Raw genomic sequence first — 15,431 nt, 5'->3', positions numbered from 1 at the left:
CGGTAGCACGCGTGGAAGATGATGAGATACATGTGGATATAAATAAATATATATATTTATGTATTTATATATTTATATATTTATATATTTATATATATCATATCATATTAGAGAAGATGATAATATCACGTTAAATAAATCAATAGAAAAAGGGAACCAACCACTGTCAGCAGGTACCAGGCACCCGAGACGCACGGGTACCATCTCTGGTCACGTGCTCTCCCAGACGCGCTTACTTTTGCGAGTAGACATGTACAGATTACCCTGGTATGCACGAGTATTACCAGCACGGCTATGTGTCGTCTGCCTGTACAGATCGCATAGGGAAGAATGACCATACACGTCTGTACGGATCACCGCCGTAGCAACATACCGATACCCGCAACGGTTAGCGATGCTAGGGTGCCCCGTACCGAACCGAGAGGCTTCCCAAGGACCCCAGCACCGATAGACACGGGTGGTGATGGAGATGGAAACCCCCAGAAACATGGACGCTACATTCCCAACCCCGACTCTCAACTCACCGACAAGATTGAAATGTATCATTCTACTCGGAGAAGCTGTACGACGTCGTACCGGGGGGGAGAGGGGGGGGGGGGGGGGGGGGTCATGTTACGTCCTGAGTGGCGATACTACGCTGCGCATGTCTGACTCTACTCCATCAGTCCGTACCGATACTCCATATAGTACTCCGTACTCCGTATGCCCATGCTCGGTACGCTACTCGTCAAGCCATCATAGCTCGGCAGCGGTGCTCTTCCCGAGTCTGGAGGTGATACGCTATTGACAGATTGTACCGAGAGTATGTGTGCGAGCTGATCTGATCCTGGCAAGGAGAGCAGCAACCTGCTCTATACGGGACGTAGTACCGGAATCCTACCTACACAAGTTGGGAGGAGCCATGCCGCATGTACTGCTACCGACTGTCGCTACTGCGACCGGCAATATCAAATCGTACTCGGAACACGATGTGACTCGTACTCATACCGAGATAATTCCCTCGGTGACTTTCGTCCGGGCCCCTTCTGACCCATGCAAACGACTGCTGCATGCACACTCTCCCCAATGCGCAGCAACGCCACGCAGTACTGCCGAGTGCCCACGGAAGCGGTAGCCTCTACGGCGTGACCTGCTACAGTCTCCCGAGGAGGAGCTGACACCGGGGCACGCTGCAGTGCAGAGCAGAGGACGAGGGGTCTGCACGCTGCAGCCTGCAGGACGTGGAAGCTACCGCTGATATCCATACTCTCTGTACGCCGTGCACCCCAAGCAAGCAAGCAGGAGGACATGGCCGTCCCTGCCCAGCTGCTCCATTTCAGATATATATACATATATATATGCAGGGATGGCGACCGGTCAGATCATAATCATACGGGCGGTGACGGGATGCTCTCAAAGACTCGCACGGATAAACCAGAGAAGAGGCCGATGGAAGCCACAATGTCCGTGACGGACTCGCGGACCTGTCTCGTGCTCTGTATGATCTATTCATTGCAGAATAGCAGAATAGTAAGAATCAGTCATATGATGTGATGAGAGACGACCAAGATGTTTTTTTTTTTTTAAAGTGCGCCCATCGTCTCGTCCTCACGCTCATCTCGCCGGATGGGGATACGAACGAAGGAGATGGGCTTTTTTTTTTTTTTCTTTTCTTTTTTTTTCTTTTTTTTTGGAAATCCGGGATCAGAAATCCAGGATCAGAGGATGTCGACCTGTACGAGTGAAAGATCCCCTTTGGAAGACATCTCATCGACGGCTTACACACATCGAGCAAAGAAACGATGCAGGTTTTGATCAATTGCAACCCCCCAAGTCCGTCTGTCCACCTGTACGACATACAAGACCGATCCCAACTAGGGCGCAGAGACCTCTTACAAGCCATAGCCCCCACGGCTGCCGAGAAAGGAGGAGAGGAAAAAGAAAGGAAGGGGAAGCGAAACGAATCCTTTCCCGGGGGACCCTCTGTGGGGATGCAGATGCACAGCGATACATGGAACAGTCAACATGGGGGGCCCACGGGCACGCCGCACCAGGGGCCAAGAGCCTTGGAGCTGCATACTGCATATTAATACCTCTCCACCAACCCCTTCTGTTAGGGCCGTTCGGACCTTGGACCTATCCAGTTATAGCCCAGGCCGAGAGAGTTGGCCATTGGAAGAGTGCCTGAACTATTAATACAGCCGGTATTCGCTCTCGTATCTCTCTGTATTTCTTGTTTTTATTCCTCTTTCCTTCTCCCTCCACCGTCGCATCCCCTCGTTTGGGGGAGGGGCGCTTAGGTTTCGGATAGCGGGAAGGGGATCGGAAAAGAAGAGAAGGGAAAAGAAGAAGGAGAGTCGACCGATTTTCCTCTAAGACGTGATTAGTAATGATAATGATGATAATGATGATAATAACGTCTCTATTCCCATGTTCCAGACCTCTTTTACACACACACCTTCTGTCTTTGATAAAAGAAGACAAGCCACACACACATCTTCTTCCTTGATTCTCTCTGAAGGAACAAGTCTCAACTACTGTCGATACCACCATTGCCCGTACAGAGCAATACACTGGAACAGTGTCGTGACAGCATGCACAGGAGTAGTGCACCACCACCGCCCGTCTTCGTATTCCGGGAATACCAGATAACCCTGCATAGGCTACTGTCTCGGATATCAGAGAGGGGAAACCTTCGGGGGGAAAATAACACCCCCCATGTAAAAAAAGAATTTTCTAAGAAGAGAAGAAAATAATAATAATGTAAAAAGTATTATTTCCTTTGATTTTTTTTTGGAGGTGTTTTCTCTGCTTCTTTGAATAAGACGTCGTAGAGACCGAGGACAGATACGATGTAGAAGAGACCACGGATATGGCCAAGTCAAGCTTGCAGGCTTACAAGACCTTGGTCCCCAACTTGCCCGTCGTCAGGAACCCTCTGTTCCCCATCTCGCCCCTCCACCCGATTCCCAGCACCCCAAAGATGAATCTACCATCCGGGCCTGGTCTGATCTGATCTCCGTCCTCGCCCTCCTCGGCAGCAGCGGCAGCCGCCGCCGCCGCCGCCTTGCTCTCCTGCACTACAAAGCATACCTGCTCTACCTCTCCGGGGTGCAGCACAGGTTTCCTCTGCCGCTCCTGGCCCTGCGTCTGCTCGCCGTCGCCGTCCCAGTTGCAGCCTCTGCATCTCAGCAGGCCGCCATCGACGACATCCATGGCCACCTTGTCCAGCTGCATCGTGTCGTCGCTGCAGTTCTCCAGCTGCGCCTCCAGAGCCCACCTGCGTCGTCTCGCCTTCCTTTCCTTTGTAGACCTTCCGCCACCGACAGGACCCTCCGTATCTCTGCGGCCGGCAGCGGTGGCGGTGGTGGTGAGATCCCCCCCCAGAGCGGTGACCTTTGTCCGCACGATGAGCGAGGGCTTGCATATGAACTGGTACAGCTTGCGGAAAGTCCTGGTTCGGCCGCTCGTCTCCGAGACCTCGTAGTAGCTCACCGTCACGGCGAGCACGTGGTTCCCCTCCTCCTTGAGGTCGAACGACACCACGCCCTGCAGCGTCTCCCCCGCCGCCAGGTCCTTCTTCTTGGTCGGCACCGTCGACGGATCTGCCTTTGCCTTCGCCTTGTCGTCGTCGTCGTCGTCGTCGTCGTCGTCGCCGCCGACGTCCGGCCCGATGAGGTCCAGCCTGTGCGCCCTCCCCACGCCGGGCGTCTTCATCTCCGCCTCGACGTGGACGTCGCGGATCGTGCGGCCGGTGCTGTCGTCCACCGCCACGTCATTGTTCGCGCAGAGGGTGCAGCTGAATGTCTCGCCCACGTATGCTGACCCGAACGATACCGGGAGGTTGAGAGCCGGCGTGAGGAGAAACGGCGCCGGGTTCGTCGACGAGTCCGAGGAGAAGGCTAGGGAGGCCGGCGACGGCGTCGTGGAGGCCGGCGACAGCGACAGGGGCAGCTGGAGCGGTTGCTGCGTCACCAGCGATGGTCGCGATAGTCTAACCGTGGTCTCGTCAGCTGCTGCCGCGTCGAGCAGGAGGGGGGGGCCAGGGACAAACCGACCGGAGGACTTTGAGGGAGACAGAGTGCGGCTCCTTGGCCGAGTCGTGTGAGTACCTTTTGTGACTCATGACTACCGTCGCACGTCCCGTGTGTGTTATTTCTCCGGTGTTCCCACCTCTCTCTACTGCAGCTGCTTGGGAGTTGGCACGTCGTCGTCAAAAGGCGGGCGCGATGCAACACAGTGACGAAGCTCAGTCCACCTTTTTTGCTCTTTCTTTATCGATAAGCCTATACATCTCCCGTTGTGGAAACCCCGGGGGAACAGCAACAGCATCATTGTATTGTCATACAGACAGGGCATGGATTCGCGTCGATGATTACACTATTACATTGGCTTTCTTTTGATTTTATCGGAGCTGTTCGATAAACACAAACTACTATTTTTCTTCGTTCTCTTCCCTTCCTCTGAGTCAGACGATTTAGATGTACTCTCAACACATCGTTTCTAGGAGCCCTGGTACCGTTTCTCTTTTTCTTGCCCCACTCGTATCTTGTTCTGTTAGCACCGAAGATGATCACTTCCTTGTAGCTAGTGCAGACCCTAAAGTCCAGGAGGCGGGGGGACCTAAGATTCAGATACACGTCAGCAGGTCATGGGATAAAACTCCGATCACGCGTCGATGCGTACATTGTTGTAGCCACCGGCTCCGGGTGGCGGACCCGAGGGAGGGGGAGGGGGAGGCGCAGAGCTCGGCGGCGGTGGCGGCGGAGGGGCAGCCTCGCTTGGAGGCGGCGGGGGAGGCGAGGCAGACTGTCCAGGAGCGGCGGCTCCCTGGCCCGGTGCACCCTGCTGAGCCTGAGAACCGTAGTACTGCTGGTACAGAGCGACGTAGCTGTCAGGATTGTTAGCCGGATGAGCCGAGGGTTGACCAGGGGGTGGGTGTAACCAGGGTGTCGACTTACTTTGCGTAGCCTCCCCAGGGGGCGTACGGGTCCTGCCCACCATAGTACTGAGCATACTGAGCCGAGTAGTCGGTAGCATTGGCGGTGGTGGTGGCGGCGGCGGCGGCGGCGTGGGTAGGGCTGGCGGCAGCAGCAGCAGGAGCCGGAGGAGCGGGGCTGTTGCTGGAGGCAACGCCCTCGGAGCCGTAGCGTCCGTAGCTGTTGGTGTCGTTGTAGGAGCCGCCACCACCGTGGGAAGAGCTCCGGCCGCCGTGATGGTCGTTGTAGCCACCTCGGTCGCCGTAGCCACCACCGCGGTGACCTCCGTACCCGCCACGGTGGTCTCCGTAACCTCCGCGGTCTCCTCCGTACCCGCCACGATCACCGCCGTATCCGCCACGGTCACCACCGTATCCGCCACGGTCACCACCGTACCCGCCTCGATCACCACCGTACCCGCCACGGTCGCCGCCGTACCTGCGCTCGCCGCCGTAGCCGCCGCGGTCGCCGTAGTGCGGGCGGGGCGGGCGGGCCTTGAACTCTTCGTACTGCTCCTTGACGTTGGCGACAAGGTCCTCACACAGCTCCTTTGCCTTGTCAATCATACGCTCATCAGGGCCGCTAGAGTCAAGAGGTCAGTAATCGCACGAGGAAGGGGTGATGGAGGGGTTTTGGACCGAGGCCTTACGTGACGCTGAGGTGCATGTCGTCGTCGCTCTCCTTGTTGGTTGCTACTTCCAGGTATCCGGAGCCGCGGCCCTTGATCTGCACACGGCAGCCCGTCTCCTGCTGAATGTGCTTCACGTAGGCGCCACCATGACCGACAATCTGGGCGCGCAGGTTGAAACCCGGGATGGGCTCCAGGTCGACCTGCACCTTTTCGACTCGCCACTTGCGCTGCAGGGGACAGGGTCAGTACACGCTCTCCAACAGGATCGGAGCGGGGCAGGGGAGGGTGCTGAATACTCTTCCGAACTCATCCCGCTCAACAGGCTCGGGTTGATCGCGACGACGCAAACGACGGTCATCGACAAGCTGAGGAAGCTCCTGCTTGATGAGCTCCTGGATCTTGGCAACTGCCTGTTCTAGGCCGTCCTTGTTCTGGCTCGTGACGTGAAGGTAGAGAGGCGGGTTCTGTTCATGTTTCGGTCAGCACCACGTTTCTTCCCCGCCAAGCGACGGAGCGGAAGGGACACTCACAGCAGCGGTAGCCATGCTCTTGTTAGGGTAGAAGCTACCCCGAGTGGTGACATCTTGAGAGAGGAAAAGAAGAAAAAGAAGAAGAAAAAGTCAACATCGTATCCTGCACAACAGCGGTTAAGTGTCTTGGGAGAGGGCGAATTGCGTACCAGCGCCGGTCTCATCTTTGATCTAGATATTCACGAGGGGAGTCAGCAGGAGCAGAGAAGGGGGACCTTGCATGCGAGAGAGCTATCGATGCATTGTAAGCATGATGTCCTCGCCATGAACGGGTGGTAGTTTTGCTTCTTTTTCTTCTTCTTCCATGTGTCGCTGGCATAATCAGTGTTGCCAACAGCAGCCAAGAGACTTGTGTGTGCGAGTGTATGTGCGTGAGAGTTGTATAATATTTACCATTTTCTGCGTAGACCCCTTGGTCAGGAGGTATCGGTTGCGCAGGTCGTTGACCTCGATGTCCTGGATGTAGTCTCCGTCGGCCACGTACATCTCCCCGTTGAGGTTGGGGGCCGGCGTGGCCGACTTGTTGCTGGCGCCGGACGGAGTCGAGTCTTTCACGGTAGGAGGGCTCGTCGTCGAGGAGGACCTGATGGGCGGCACGTCGACGTGCTGGATTCCCTTGCGGGCCTGGAGCTGGGCATTGATTCTGGCGGCGGCGGCGGCTGCTTTTTTTTTTTTTGTTGCATCACCGGGAGTCAGTCACGGACGATGTGGAAATCGCTGAGGGGGGAGGAAGGGTGGGCGCGCGCGTTCGTACCAGCAGCAGCAGCAGCATCGACAGCCGGCTTCTTAGGCTCAGCACTGTCATCCTTGGGAATCGGGCTTCGGTCGCGCGTCTCCGATCGTCGGCTTGGGGGGGAGCGAGAGCGTCGATCGAAGCGAGACTTCTTGGGTTCCGGCTCCGTCTGGTCGAAGCGCGAGCGCTTGGTTCGCCGCTCCGAATCATCCATGATGCCGGTTGTGGGGGGCGAGAGCAAGAGGGGGGAGGGAGGAACCTCTGAGGCGGTTGGTATATCTGGGGAAGATATGTGCGGGTTAATCGAGGAAGGATTTGATCTGATGACAGGGGTTATCCTCTTCCTTTTTTTTTTTTTTGCCGTCAGTCGGATTGCTCGTGTGGTTACCAGGATGAGGGAATGTTGGTGGTAATACTTGTAGTGTACGGAGTACGTAGTCTCGGGTAAAAAAAATTAAAAAAAAAAAAAAAAAAAGAGAGAATCTAGAAGAAAAAAACGAAGGATAATAATAAACATTAAAAAATAAAAGTAAAAAATAAACACGAGAAGAAGAAAAAAAAGGCGGAGAGCAGTTGGCAGTCGGCAGAATAACGGGTCTTAGTGGATGGGGTCTGCGCTCTGTAGTCTCTGTTATACACTGCCAGCGCTAGTCTCTCAATAAGAGCCATCACCAGCCTTTGTTTTCTCGTTGTTTAGGGGAATCAGACAATGATACAGATGTGATGTCTTCTTGCTTGATGCGACGGTGTGTCTGTTATTTCAATTGACGTGAATTGGGTGCGGTATTCATGTAACTGTATACTCCATGTATTATTACAACCTTCGTATACCTCCTCCCTAAAATATTACTATATATAGCATGATGGAATCAGCAGCACATTCACTACAACTACGCTGCACACATTAATCTGTACATTGAACAATATGTATGCACATTTCCGCATGGAATGCCCAACAAACTCTTTCTTTCCAAATCTTGATATCTTACAGGCTCTCTACGGGCTGTAATGGAAGACAAAGAGCGAACCCCAATTGTATAGACCGACGAAAAAAAAGAGGATATTTTCCGCTATAGGGTAACTCACAATACATGGTGTCTGTGTGTGTACGGAGTAATATGACTATTACTACTACTCCGTACGGTGTATAACAAGCCACGGCCCACTCACTATTAGTCACATTGCGTATTCCGTACAGTAAGCAATGATGATCGTGCTGAGCCCCTCCGATCACGCCCTCGCCCAACTTGAACTCTGAAACAACATTCGCACTCATCTCGGGTACGGGTGCTGCATCCTCTCGCAGCGAGTCTGTCTTGGGAAAAAGGCTTGCTGCCGTCTTCTCTCATCTCGTCCGAACAGGAAGGGAAACGACCAATCATTTGAAATATACAACACCGTCATCTCACCCGACGCACGCGACAAACATCCGGAACGAACGACATCGCCCATCGTCGTCATGGCCGCCGAACCCTCAGAGAGGTCGTCACTCCTCCCGGTCGGGGGGGACCGCGAGGATGACCAGGACCAGCCCTCATCGTCCGAGACCGCTCCCCTCCTTGCTCCCCAGGGTGACGGGGACGAGGCCGCCCTGCAGGAGTCCTCGGTGTCGTCATCTCCGTCACAGGCTGGTCGTTCTTCGGGCTCCGGCTGGCGATGGCCGAGCCTCATAGCCGGCGTCGTCATGGTCGCCCTGGTCATCGCCGTCCTGCTGTGCGGCTTCCTCCTTCCCGGCGCCGTCAAGGTGTATGCCGAGAACGCGGCCGTCCTCGAGCCCCGCAGCCTGTCGGTCGAGTCCATCACCAACGACGGTGTCAGGGCACGCATCCGGGCCGAATTCCACCTCGACGGCTCCCGCGTCTCCGACCCACACGCCCGCCGCATCGGCCGCTTCACCACGGGCATCATGCGGTACCTCAGCACCGAGGAGACGCGGGTCAGCGTCTACGCCCCCGGCTACGACGACTCCCTCCTGGGATCCGTCGCCGTCCCGCCCCTCACCGTCTCCATCGTCGACGGCCACAGCACGCTCCTCGACATCGTCGCCGACCTCGTTCCCGGGGACGTCGACAATATTCGCAGGATCGCCAACAGCTGGCTCGACGGAAAGTTGGATAACCTCAAGCTCACGGGGTCGACTTCTATCACGCTCAAGTCGGGCTTCATCCCCCTCGGTTCGCATGATGTGGTGGAATCCATGGTCTTCGAAGGTAGAACACTCTATCGTTCCTTTGCAGCTTTATTTTTTGGAGAGAAATCAATATTGCAGTGATGCCTTTTCTTCTTCTTGTTTTCCTCCTTCTCCCCCCCCTCCCGTCCCTCCTCGTCGTGCTCCCTTCTCTCCCCTCTGACCCAACCATCTTCTAATCATGCCCTCTCAGCAAGCAAAATCCCATCTCTCCCTGAACACAAGATCGAGCGCCTCAGCTTCCATGAAGTGCCTCTGGGCCGTGGTGGACAGCAGGCCATCGGGGCCAACGTCACGCTCTCCGCTCACAATGACTACCCGGTTGGCCTTGACGTGCCCCCGCTCAGCTTCGAAATCTTGTTGGCCAACTGTGACGACTCAGACTCGTACATTGCCGTCGCAGAGGCTATCACTGACCCCGTCGAGGTGCAGCCAGAAGCCGACGTTTACGCGGCTGCCCTGGGAATCATCAGGAAGATCCCAGAGCCCCTGACGCGGTCGTGCCCCGACAGCAACACATCGCCTCTCGACCACTTCATGCACCGCTACCTGCACGGAGAGGACGCCCAGATCTGGGTTCGCGGTGCCCGGTCCAACGGCTCGGACACACCCGAGTGGATCGTCTCGATACTCGAAGACATGATGGTCCCCGTGGGCTTCCCCGGAAAGTCATTTGGCGACGTCATCAGGAACTTTACGGCAGAGGACGTCGACTTTCAGATGCCGAGCCCCTTTGCCGACCCGGGCGACCCGGACGGCGTGCCGCGCGTATCGGGTACCATCATGGTCGTCGCCGCTCTGCCCGAGGAGTTCGACCTGGAGATGGGTGTCGGCAATATCCGCTGCGATGCAGACCTCTACTACGAGGGCGACAAGCTGGGCGAGCTCAACATGAGCAAGTGGGTGGGGGCCAACTCGACGCGCATCGTCGGCGACGACGACAGCGGCGAGACGCTGATCATGATCTCGTCCCACGTCGACAAGGTGCCCCTCAGCATCACGGACAACTCGGTCTTTGCCGAGGTCCTCCAGGAGATGCTTTTTGGCGACGAGGACGTGCTGCTTCAGGTCCAGGCCAGCGTCGACGTCAAGGTCGGCACCGTGCTCGGAAACCTCCCGCTCAAGGGCGTTCCGGCCAACGGCACGATCCCGGTAAAACGTTCGTCCTTCCTCTGGTAGCCTGTCTGATCACATACACTCGGGAGGCTCTTGATGTACTATTCCTCTCCCTTCCCCCACCGTCACACCCACCGGGATTACAAGAAGGGGAGGCTGTCGACTGACGTGATGCACGACCAGATCTGCCAAAAAGCATGTACAACGCTCTAGAACCGCAGGTCGACGAGCTCCGCATCCTCAACACGTCCGACACGGGTACCTGGATGCAGGCCCGCGTCAACTTTACCAACCCGTTCCCCTACACGGCCTCCATCCCGCGATTGAATGTGCACCTCCTCGGGCAGGACACGGTACTCGGCTCGGCCACGGCGACGGATATCAACCTCCGGCTCGGCAACAACACAGGCCACTACATCGAGGCAATATGGGACCCTATCCTTCTGGGCAACGACCCTGACTCCGACTCCGAACCTGCCCGCGACAGAGCCCGCCGCTGGCTATCCGACTACGTCTCGGGCAAGAACACGACTCTCGAAGTCCGGACCCACGCCGGCACCTTTCCCACCATGCCCCTCCTCGGCCAGGCCCTGTCCGGACTCAACCTCACCGTACCCACACCACATCTGGGACTGCCCGGCGGTGACCACGGTGGCGGCGGCGGCACGCCCCCGACGGGTGACGGCCACTTTGTCCGCGACGCGACCTTCCACCTGCTATCCTCGACGGCCACATTCACGCTCGCCTCCCCCCTACACGGCACGACGGTCTACCTCGACCGCATCGACGCACGGGCCTTTTACAACAGCACCGAGCCCGTAGGCCGGATCCTCACCACCAACCCCTTCTCCGTGCCGCCGGGACTGTCAACCTCGCCCAAGCTGCCCGTCTACCTGTCCCCGGGTGGGATAGGCTACGACAAGCTGAGGGGTGCCCTTGGGGGTAAGCTGGATCTGGACTGTGTGGCCAACGTGTCGATCCGTATCGGTCAGTGGACCGAGTGGGTTGAGTATACTGGTAGTGGAGTTGGTGCCAAAGTCAGATTGTAGTTCTCTCTCTCTCTCTCTCTCTCTGTTTTCCTCCAGGAGTGGGAAAGTCTCTTTTCTAATGATGCGTGGCGCTGGAAGGAGTTTTTATTATTATGTAAAGAATTTTTTTTTTTAAATCTAGGGATTCTTCTCTTACCTTCTTATTTATTTCTAATTTCTCTTCTTCCAACTCCTCTTTACTCGCTCTTTTTTTTTTTTCATACTATATTGTTTTTATCATGACTTATTTTCCCTCTCTCTCTCTCTCTCTCTCTCTCTCTCTCTCTCTCTCTCTCTCTCTTTCTTTCTTTCTCTATCTTTACACTTGTGTCTGATGAAGAGCGTTCGTTACCGGTGCCTGTATTGAATGACATCCCCCCCCCCCCCCCCCCCCCCCCCCTCACTCTTTTCCTTCTCTTATTTTCCCTCTTACTCTACACTTGATTCTACAAGAATGCGAATTGCCACAATATTACAGACGACGAATACACAAGACTACATACATTTACGAACCCAACTACGTGCACGCAACCTGTGGGCCAAAATCTATATAAACTAGCTCATTATATTCGTTGTTAGCCCAAGGTAAAAAAATTATAAGGGAGTAATATATATATATAGGAAAAAAGAGAGGGTGATGCACCTTTGCCGGAAAAAAAAATATGAACCGCTTTCCCCCCCCCCCTTAACCAAGTCGTACACCTGCCTCCCTTCGTTTCTTTAGCTGCTGAGCTGTGGCGGTGCTCATCCCCCCATTCTGGGTGGCGTCAAACATGCTCTGGGCCTGGCGCCTCTTCTCGTCGTCAATCTGCTTGAGGAGCTTCTCCGTCTTGCCCTTACCCGACCCCTTTCCATGGAACTGGTGGCTGAGGTGCTTGAAGGCTTCCTTCTGGTTGAGCTGGCGGCCGTGGTCGTCCGTGTAGGCCAGGCGCACGCTGGGCTTGTAGCCGGCCGAGTAGAGCTCCGCCATGCGCCGGGACTGCTGCTGGTCGCGCCAGGCGTTCTGCTGGCGCGCGTACTCCTCGCGCTCGCGGGCCGACATCTTGTCAAGCTTGCCGCTGCGGCGGTCGCGCTCGCGCTGCTGCCGCGTCTGCTCCTCTAGTTCCTCCTCCAGGAGGCGCTTCTTCGCCATGAAGTCCTCCCGGTTGCGTAGGTTGGTGTACTCCTCTTCGCCGCGCGACGGCTCGACCAGCCCGCGCTCCCGGAGCAGCGAGAGCGCTGCGCCCATGCCCTGCCCCACCGTCTTCTCCTCATCCACCGGTGCGTCCCTTTCGGCTGCCTGCTCGTCCGACGGTTCTGGGTTTCCTTGGTCGCGGTCCGAGTCGGCGTCGTCCATGACCTGGTCGCCGTCGGCTGGTGTCTCGCGCGGGTCCGGCGTCTTGGTTGTTGCTTTGCGCCGCTTCCGTGCCAGCGCCTCCTCCTCCTCGTCGTCGTCGGGCACCTTGAGTCCAGAGACGAACTCTGATGCTGCACCGATCACGAGGCCTCCGTCCTCCTGCTGTTCTTCTTCCCTCAGCGTCGCCGAATCCTGCTCCTTGAGTCGTCTGACAAGGTCTTCCGGCCTCGTGCGCTTGCGCTTCTTGAGCGCGTTCCGGCGCTGGACGGCGAGCGACGCTTGCAGGTCTTCGTCATCTACCAGGTCATCCTCGACTGTCCTCTTCTTCTTGGCCGGTGCACCGCCATCCATATCCATGGCATCGCTGACCGACTGCTGCGAGGGTTCTGTCGGGACGATGATGTCGTCGTCGTCGGCCCGCTTCTGCCTCGTACCTTTCTTGCTCTTCTTCTTGGACTTCTTGATCTTGATCTCCGATGGGGCAAGGTAGTCTCCGGACACGGGGCCGTCGCCGACAATGTCGTCGAGGCTGACGTTCTCGCCCCTTTCAGCCTTGTCCACGGGTTGGCCGAGGATGTCCGCAAGATCGTTGAAGGTGCCCTTGTCGTCCAGGGTGAACTGCTTGGTCTTCTTTCCGTTGATCTCCTCGTCGTACTGCGCCAGGATGCCGCCCTCCATGTCGTCGTCGTTGGGGTTGTACCCGGGTCGCTTCTTCTTCAGGTCCAGCTTGTCCTGCAGCTTCTCCTGGGACCGCAGCTCGATATTTTCGAGCTCGTCATCCTCCTCGTCATCTGCGCCGCCGATGCCGCTGTCCTTGAGCGTCAGGATCTGCTCGTCCCCGTCGAGAAAGGCCGATGTGTCGTGGGCCACCTTGATGCCGGCCAGGTCCTTGGACGTGTACTGGACGTTGGCGGCGGCCTCAGCCTCCGCGGCGGCAAGCTCCTCCTCGAGCTTGCGCACCTTCTCAATCTTCTTCTGGCGCTTCTTCTGGCCCATGAGCCATGACTTGGCGTCGGCATCTGCCTCGGCCTTGTCAAGGTCGCCCAGACCGTGGCCCTCGAGTTTGGCAGCCCTCTGCGCCTTCTCGCGGGCCTTTTTGATGGCTGCGACCCGCTCCTCACGCTTCTTCCTGGCGGCCTCGGCCTCCATGGCCTTATTGTAGTTGTCGTAGGCCTGGGCCTGCCTGGTCTCGACGGTGCTGGGCGCCTCCGCCTCCTCTCGCTCGTTGTCGGAGCCTGCCGAGCTGGGGGGGGGCGCCGCACCGGGTACCGGCAGGGGCTGCATGCCCAACGACACGCGGATGCGGTTCGTCTCCTCGATGGTGGCGGCGTCCATGGTGGGGAGATGGGATTGTATCCTGTCGGTTGACGCAAAAGCGCGTCGTAAGTTGAGAGGTGCTGCACCTGTACAGGGCGCATCTGTGACGGAAGTGAAGTCGAACAGGTTTACCCGATATTCTACCGAAACGACAGTAGCACGTGACTCTGACCCACTTGTAAGGTTGAGCAGCAGGGGTTCTTTTCCTTTATTAGGAGCCAAAAATTTTCTACACTCCCTCTTCTTCTTTCCCTTCTTCTTCATGGATCTGTGCCCAGCGGCCCTCTGCTCTTCTACGAAGATGTTTCAAGGTGCTGCTGCGCATGCTCGATAACTCATGGAGGCATCAACCTGATATGATGCAGATTTCCTATCGACAGGTCCTAGAAAAATCGGTCTTTTGGTTCTCCGGTGTGCCGTTGACAGATTCATTCTGTCGCTGAGCCTCCACGAGACCAGATGCTCCGGGGCGCTATATTTCAGATCTCTTTTCCAAGGCCGTCGGTCTGTGAGGTTGGGAAAAACCATGGCTACCCACATTCTTCCTTCTCCAGTAGCAGTCTCATGTTTATGCTGCTCCTCTGCCGCTCATACCTTGGGAGATGTCGCTCCCCCACCACTATTTGAGAGATGGGAGACGGAAGAGAATGCAGACGCCGTCTTGCTGCTCTTTCCTTCTCTAAAGTTATCCGACCGTCTGGTGATGTAGACCTATCATTGACTTCCTGCTCCTCTGCCTCTTCGTGCCTTTTTTCTTTTTCCCCTCGGATAGAACCGATAGAGCCTTCCAACCTTCGGGGTCCATCATCTCTGAATTCCGAAGAAAATTCAAAGGGCGGGACCTTGCCGTATGGATTTGTGCCTGCCTACCGGATAACTGTCGAGTCGTTTGATGTCATGACAATGATTATCCGATTGGTGATCACATCGCCGGGGGGGAGCTCATTGTCGCGTTTCTGCGAGGCTTGCCTCCGTATGGGAGAGGACTGGTGAGTATCCATCTGCACGCCATTATTATTACCACGTTCCACCTGCAGGGTGTCGTCGGACCGAAGACATGCTGAAGACGGCGACATCTTCTGTTTATTGGAGAGACACGAGATGGGGAAGACGGCGAGAGACCAGCGGCAGTCTCGGATACAGCCGTGGGATGGGGATGTTCACGTGTATGTTCCTTTTGTAGAGAGAGGCAGGACCTGAAGGCTATGCGCGAGTCTACTCGTATCGTACGAGCAAGACGGTGTGATTCTTCGGTTTGTTACTCCCAACGATCCATTGAGGAGATGGGTCATTGGTACCTGGGGGAACTGGGGAGAAGTAGTAATATAATAATAATAATAATAATACTAGCCACGAACGGGGATGGAACTGCTGCAGCACTAGGGGGCCACGATCCATGCTCCATGCTTGGGACCGCCCAGCCATGCATATCATAAACTGGGGGCGACCCTCTCGATCTCTAGCGGCGCTTTCCCCCATGGGCCCATGGGTCGACGAGTCCAAGTGCCGGTCCGACGAGAGAGTCCACCTCCTCCTCCTCCGAGGTCATCATGGTCACGATAATACCGGTCACATCCTGTACCCCCCCCCCCCC

The 15,431-nt window shown here is 56.4% G+C and overlaps 3 protein-coding genes across 3 annotated transcripts; 1 reads left to right on the top strand and 2 right to left on the bottom strand.

The window, feature by feature from the left end:
* Positions 1 to 2,874: 2,874 nt before the first annotated feature.
* On the bottom strand, positions 2,875 to 7,066 carry GMORB2_5529 (Protein of unknown function (DUF974); the record flags this gene model as incomplete). The annotated part of the gene is made up of 10 exons (XM_035467499.1): positions 2,875 to 3,973; positions 4,038 to 4,152; positions 4,680 to 4,870; positions 4,941 to 5,540; positions 5,608 to 5,816; positions 5,886 to 6,053; positions 6,120 to 6,172; positions 6,269 to 6,290; positions 6,513 to 6,778; positions 6,874 to 7,066. 10 exons carry the CDS (start codon positions 7,064 to 7,066, stop codon positions 2,875 to 2,877), a joined length of 2,916 nt encoding a protein of 971 aa, XP_035322465.1.
* A 1,245-nt stretch (positions 7,067 to 8,311) lies between these two features.
* GMORB2_5528 (uncharacterized protein) lies at positions 8,312 to 11,205 on the top strand (the record flags this gene model as incomplete). Its single annotated transcript, XM_035467498.1, has 3 exons — positions 8,312 to 9,062; positions 9,234 to 10,199; positions 10,340 to 11,205. The coding sequence occupies 3 exons, from the start codon at positions 8,312 to 8,314 to the stop codon at positions 11,203 to 11,205; spliced, it is 2,583 nt and encodes an 860-aa protein (XP_035322464.1).
* Positions 11,206 to 11,869: 664 nt separating this feature from the next.
* On the bottom strand, positions 11,870 to 13,855 carry GMORB2_5527 (U4/U6.U5 tri-snRNP-associated protein 1; the record flags this gene model as incomplete). The annotated part of the gene is made up of 1 exon (XM_035467497.1): positions 11,870 to 13,855. One exon carries the CDS (start codon positions 13,853 to 13,855, stop codon positions 11,870 to 11,872), a length of 1,986 nt encoding a protein of 661 aa, XP_035322463.1.
* Positions 13,856 to 15,431: the final 1,576 nt, after the last annotated feature.

The sequence above is a fragment of the Geosmithia morbida genome (assembly GCF_012550715.1).
Source record: "Geosmithia morbida isolate 1262 chromosome Unknown scaffold_4, whole genome shotgun sequence".
Taxonomy (NCBI): domain Eukaryota; kingdom Fungi; phylum Ascomycota; class Sordariomycetes; order Hypocreales; family Bionectriaceae; genus Geosmithia; species Geosmithia morbida.
Note: the sequence above shows the minus strand (reverse complement) of the source record. Positions and strands in the feature narration are given on the sequence as shown.